Raw genomic sequence first — 6,921 nt, forward strand, 5'->3', positions numbered from 1 at the left:
ATAAACGGTCGACGGCGCACTTCTCCCGACGGGACCCGGGACGCCAGCGCCCGAGAAGCCGCGGCTCAGATAGAAAAAAAAGTCTCCGCCCGAAACCCCGGGGAAGGAGTGCGCGTGAGGGAGTGCGGGAGCGAGCCACAAGGCGCGGAGAGCCCCCCCGTCTTGGCAGGAGAAAGAGCAGGCGGCCTAGGTCTCCGGGGCGAGCCCCCACCGGTCGTTCCCACCGCGAGGTGATCTGAGTTATGGATGTTGACACATTCCTGCGGCACTGCTGAGTTATAAACAGCACGGGAGACTATAGGGGAGTCAGCCACAGCGCTGGGAGCCTCGCCACTACCCCCGGCGACCCAGTACCACCACCGGTAAACCGGCCTTAGTTTCCCGTGCCTGTCCGTCCGCCGATCCCCAAAGTCTTTTTGTCACGCAGCTACCGCCGCCACCGAGGGTCACCGGCTCCGGCGCGGCCGCCGGCGAAGCCAGACGCTCCCCGCGCCCCCACACCTGCGGTCCCTGGGAGGTTGCGGGTTCCCAGACGGAGGAGGTGCGGCGGGTCGGCCAGAGGGGGTGGTTCTCCCGCTCTCACTCCCTTTCCCTGCCCCCATCTCAGCATGCCCCAGCCCCTGAGCACCTCCACAGCTCTGCCAGCTCCACTACCATGTGTAGATGGACAGTGACACAAGGTGCACTGGTCGCCTGGTCCTCCCGCTGCCTCTGTCGCAGACCACCCTCCGTCCTCCTCTCCATCGCCTTTCTCCTCCTCCTCCTGCTGCTCGGACCTTCGCCGTCCTCTCCGTCCCCTGTGGCCTCGTGGTCATCGTCGTCGTCGCCCTCGCTGGCACTGGACCCCAAAAAGGACCACCATGCGGCCGGGGGGACCCCTCCGCGGTTCTTCGTCCTGCGCCCCCCCGCCCCCTCCCCGCCCCCGCCGGTGGCGGCGGCGCCGGCGAAGCTGCCCGGCGCGGCCAACGTGTCGGCATCCCTGGCGACGGTCGTGGGGCGGCACGTGCGGAGCAGCTACAACCACCTCCAGGGGGACGTGCGCCGGAGGAAACTGTTCTCCTACCAGAAGTTCTTCCTGCGCATCGACAAGAAGGGAAAAGTCAACGGCACTAAGAGCGAGGACGATCCCTACAGTAAGTCTCCGTCCGTCACACTCCTCCATCGCGGTGCATAGCTTTCACACGCATTTCCGACGTGTAAAATTTGGGTCCCGGCTTCATTTTAGTGGCGTCCCCGTGTCAGTGGTGCATAACGTAAGGAATAAAATACTCATAAGAAAGGCTCTTTAACCAACTGGTTTTCCCATTTGATTTCACCGTTCACTGAATGTGACCGGTAACGCTCTTGTTTTCCCTTTCCTCGGCGACCCGGCACATCGGGGGCGTGCGTTCAGGTTGCAGGTGACCGGGCGACTGAACCCCCCCCCCCCCCTCCCCAAAAAAAAACTGCGCCGTGTGATTTCGCCGCTTTTTTTATTGTGCACGCCAGTCGGGTTACGGAGTTATCGGGGTGGCGAACGCCGAGGTGAGGGAGCGCGCTCGGAACGCCGGGAGATTCCGATGAGATAGCGGGGGGAAGGCGCCGCAAAGTGGAATATTAAAAAAAAAAAAAAAAAACGGCAGAAGGACATAGGCACTAAATCACAACCGGGGAGACAAGGGAAAGAAGGAAAAATATGAATCCAGGTGAAAAGCTTGGAAACGGGGGACGGCGTTCTCCCTCTCGCAGCCGTCACTGCCGCGCGTTCTGATGCTGCAGCTGTGATAACATGTGCTGAGCACGTGGTGGTGGCACATGCCGAAACACCGGCGTAGAGTCATCGAAAGTGGAGGAAAAAGTCGCTTCCCGCGTTTTTGTAAAAGATGGATTTTCGTTTCATCTCATCGAACGCAGGTTTGGCATATTTTTTCGGGGGATAAAAACTCATATCAATCTGGTAAAGCAGCTGTCTAGCTGTCAGCGGGTCCGGTGAAACCCCAGTATTCAAGGCTTAAATTGCTCCTACTGCATGTTCAAACTGCATTATTCACAGGGGCAATTGCGAAGTTTTACGTATCGCAAAAAAAAATGAAAAAGGTAGAGCAAGGTAGAACAAGGTAGAACAAGATAGAACAAGGGGACATTGTTTCATGGTCAAACCTCCCTGTGAATCACCAGAACCACAATATGGATTATTATCATCTTATTCATCCACTGCACAAAAATGAAGTAACTTCCGCCGCCTGTAAGGCTCGTGACGCCGACAACCGTAGGCAACTATGCACACATCGTCTGATTTCTCCGGTGTTGAGTTTTTTCGGGGGGGGGGGGGGTCTTGTTTCTTACGTGCCTGGTGGCTGCGTCTGAATCCCTCGGGTCCCGGGGGCGCATGTGAGCCTGCACTTGTAACGTTCGCGGATTGATCTTTATCACTCACACTCCCTGCATACACGTGTCGCGTTGTATTCAATCTCTGTGTTGGGCTGCGGGCGCGACGCGAGCCTCGCTCCTGCTGGGCACGCATGCACGCAGATACAAACACACACACACACACACACACACACACACACACGCACACACACACACACACGCAGGCGCGCGCGCGCACACACATACACACACACACACACACAGTACACATGTCGAAGTAGAGAGAGGCCAGCCCTGTCTTGCACATGGTCTCCATATGGCAAAGCCCACTTTTATTAGGGCCATGGCCAATATGCGTGTGTGTGTGTGTGTGTGTGTGTGTGTGTGTGTGTGTGTGTTTGTGCGTGTGTGTGTGTGTGTGTGTGTGTGTGTGTGTGTGTGTGTGTGTGTGTGTGTGTGTGTGTGTGCCACTCAGACACCAAGGCTCTGCCAGACATGGCTGAAGGAATTTCAATTAGCGTCTCTTCCTCCCTCCCCTTGCCTGGAGTCCTCTCTGACACACACAAACACACGCGCACACACACACACACACACACACACACACACACACACACACACACACACACACACACACACACACACACACACACACACACACTCACAAAGATCAACCATTAGGGTGCAATGTGTCACAAACTTTAATGGCATCAGGTCACGACTTTAAAGGCACCATCCATCAAAATCAACGCCTCGCGCTCCTCAACGTGCTGAGCTGAGATGAAGGCATCGAACGTCGCGGGATTCAAACAATTCCAAACTACATATTCTCGCCGGCGAACGTCGGACACGGCGGAATCTTATTTTACGTCGGCAGCGTATTTAGCCGGCTTTTTACAACCGCCCCTATCCTGCCTGGCGGCTCCTGCAGATGTCGAACATGTTTCGCATTAAAAGGACGACAGAAATACGGGGCAGACCCCGGCTCCGTTTGGTTAAGCGGGAGCGCTCGACTCCGCCGCCCCCGCCCCCATCCTAAGTCGAGATGAAACGGAGCGACTTACGTCCGCTTACCTTGTTTGCTTACAGTACGAGTGTTTGTGTGTGTCCTCGCATCAATATAGGACCTTGCATGAGTCCGCCTGCGCCTCTCTCTCTTTTTCCTTTTTTTCCCTCCCCCCGCGCTCTGTAATCTCAGAGCGCTGGTTTTGCTTACTCTATGCTAATCTGTCATCTTGTATTAGTTTGCCCGAGCTCTAGAATCACCAGAGGTTAGACCAACTCTGTCCTCCGAAACTAAACAAAGCACGGGCGCAGTGAGAGTTCAGCCCGCCGACGCGCACCGCTGCCATTGTGTTTTCACATACCCCTTCCTAATGACGTTGCGCGATCACAAAGGGGGTTCAGCCCGAGAGAGAGAGCGGGAGAGAGTGTGTGTGTGTGTGTGTGTGTGTGTGTGTGTGTGTGTGTGTGTGTGTGTGTGTGTGTGTGTGCGTAGTCCATTCGTTTCTCGACAGAGTTGCATTATTCCCGGCGCTTCCTCTCTTTCAAGAAGGAATGAAAGCACGCGCCGTGCGACACAACGCATGCATACAGTGTTGCACACTAGGCGGCCCTGTTTTTCCGGCCTTTCGAGCGTTTTTTTCCCGCCATTTCGCGGAACGTCACCGGGAACGTCGAAAGCGTAAGAAACCCCCTGTCGTTGCACCGCGAGCCGGGCTACGCGGGCGTAAGAAAAAATACGGGGAAAAACAGCGCGCGTCCCATAGGTGCATATGTAACTAATGTTCTCGCGGCGAGAAAAAAAAGATAAATTCAACCTCGGGGCGTGTGTGTCGGATGTGACAGATACTTCGCAGGGGGTCTGGTGCGTGATCGGCGGGAGGGGGGCCCGTGGACAATGCCGGCTGCGTCCACGTTGGCGGATTGCGAGTGATGGACGGATGGCGACAGATGTGATCGGGGAGATGAATAGGGTTGAGGGTTCAACTCCGGGGTTGGGGGAGCCACGTCGCACCCGCCCCCCAGAGCCCAGTTCTTCTAATCATGTTGTCAAGGTTTAGGGCTGTACATCATTCAGGGGTCATGTGTGTGTCCTGTGTGTGTGTGTGTGTGTGTGTGTGTGTGTGTGTGTGTGTGTGCGTGCGTTCATGCGTCTGTGTGTGTGTGTTTGTGTGTGTGTGCTCGATCAGGGTTGCAAGGGTATGATTCTGTGTGTGTGTGTGTGTGTGTGTGTGTGTGTGTGTGTGTCTGTGTGTGTGCGTGTGTGTGTGTGTGTGTGTGTGTGTGTGTGTGTGTGTGTGTCCGTCCAAAAGTAGGATCGCTTCACCTCTTGTCTCCTAACACCAAAATTAAAACATTTCAATGCAGAACGCGCGTCACCGTTACGTTATTACCGTGTCATCACCAATATATGAGTTGAACAGTGTTGATGTGGTTCCTCCCTGGGTTGCAGTAATGTTCCTTTTTAATTGTACGCACTTAGTTGTCGGTGCTTGCTTTAACCACGCTCCTCGGCTCCACGTCATGTCAGCGCACTGCGACAGAGCTTCCCGATTTCTCCCAGAGACAGAGATAGACAGAGTGTCTATTTCCAGGCCCCTCGCTAATTACCCCCTGTAGCCCCTCCTGCTTTGACCTTTACCCACTGACCCCAATCAGGAAGCGTCGGTAATGGAAGGGTCAGCACCCGTCAGCGGGGCATCACTTAGGGCACTTCTGCAAACGAGACCTATTTATCTATCCGTCTCTTATCTATCCGTCTGTCTGTCTATCTGTCTGTCTATCTATCTATCTATCCATCCATCCATCTATCTCTCTATCTATCTATCTATCCATCCATCCATCCATCCATCCATCTATCTATCTATCTATCTATCTATCTATCTATCTATCTATCTATCTATCTATATTTTTCGAGGGCTCCTCCAAGCCAATTCCCTCTGGTTGTGTTTATCTAAATAGGCTTCTTAATTTCTGTTTGACCCTGTCTCCCTCAGCCTCTCCTCCTCCCCTCCTCTCCTCCACTACCCCTCCTCTCTTCCTCTCCTCCTCTCCTCCTCTCCTCCCCTCCTCCTCCTCCTCCTCTCCTCCCCTCCTCCTTTCCTCCCCTCCTCTCCTCCCCTCCTCCTCCTCTCCGCGGTGCGCCTGCTGAGTGTGTTGAGGGCTCTCATGGGAGGAGGGAACAGCGTGGCCGATAAAAGAGAGTTATGAGGAGGTACGGGACGCGGCCGAGGTTAGTGTCAGCGTTGCTTCTCCTTCGATGTTCGCCTGACATCTTAATAGACTTTTTCCTCCAGCAGGCATAAATAAAACTGGTGTGCGGGCGTCACTCGCCAAGGAGCTGCTTCAGAAAAATAAAAAAAAATAAAAAAAGGGAACTCTGAGCGGGGATGAAATACTGCGTAAAACTGCCGGGGAAGAGTTTTTAGAGTCTGCAGAAGTTATTTAGCCCTAATTCTAAAATATACAACAAAATATACAACCTCCGACCGTCCAGCGCTCTGGCTCCCTGCAGTCTGAGATTTCCTCAAACTAAACTAACAGTGATGATATGTTCACGTGTGGCAGGGAGCAGCGAGGCTGAGGTGCGCAGGCTGATCGGACCAGAAACCTTTCCAAGTATCAACAGCCGTGAAACACAGAGTATATATGTCATTATTCATGGGCAGTTAGGGGTTAAATTGGTTTAGAATTTTTTTTTTTTTTTTTGCAAAACCTCCCTCAATTTGTCCAATAATTTCCCTTCATAGAAAAAAATAATAATAATTTCTTTACTCGATGCCTATCAGAATGTCATTGATAGATGGTAGAAAATACTTCATTATGAATTATTAGTTAATTAATTTTACTGAAATATTGCGTGAATGGACTAAAATGATCTGTTAGAATTTCTTTCAGGCTGTAAAGTGGAGGACACTCAGCGATCATATGACGCCTTGACACGCACACACACACACACACAAACACACACACGCACACGCGCACACGCACACACACACACACACACACACACTCACACGCACGCACACGTGGTCCGGTACATGTTGTCTGTGAGTTAATCCATTGATTTGAGAAAAGACGTGAGAAGATCTCCAGCTTCACTGCTTCATCATTTGAAAATATAGTTTCTACAGGTGAGAAGACGATAATTCACCTTGCATTAAATCTTAAGGTTCGCGTCGCAAGTTCAGTAAATTGTTCGCGGTTTAGTTATTAGGGCAATGACATTAGATGGATTCTAATAATACAGATGGATTCCATTCACTTTGTTGTTGTCTTCAATTACACTTCAATGGCAGTTGTTTACGTATTATCTTTATGGGATTCTTTTGCCTAAACAATCTTCCGGATTAACCACTTTAAGTAGGCATCGCTTCAAAATGAAGGCATGAATTTTTGTTTCGATTTGTGGAACTTCAAGTGCTGCTTCAGCATTTGCATCCTTGCGGACCTCACATTAGCCTAACATCATTGACCTCACATTAAAAACTACAATTATTTGATCAGAAAGAAAAACAGAACGCCGTCACAAAATTCTGTTTTTTTTCGGCGCCCGGACGTTTGATTCAAGCT

At 52.1% G+C, this 6,921-nt stretch overlaps 1 protein-coding gene across 1 annotated transcript in view; it reads left to right on the plus strand.

The window, feature by feature from the left end:
• Positions 1 to 655: 655 nt before the first annotated feature.
• The window catches only part of fgf10a (fibroblast growth factor 10a), a gene marked incomplete at both ends in the record, with an annotated part of 18,456 nt that continues 12,190 nt past the window's right edge, over positions 656 to 6,921 (plus strand). The window contains one exon of the mRNA XM_080018440.1: positions 656 to 1,133. Coding sequence (XP_079874566.1) covers positions 656 to 1,133 — 478 coding nt within the window. The remainder of the gene's footprint in view (positions 1,134 to 6,921) is intronic.

The sequence above is a fragment of the Zeus faber genome (assembly GCF_960531495.2).
Source record: "Zeus faber genome assembly, chromosome: 17".
Lineage (NCBI taxonomy): Eukaryota > Metazoa > Chordata > Actinopteri > Zeiformes > Zeidae > Zeus > Zeus faber.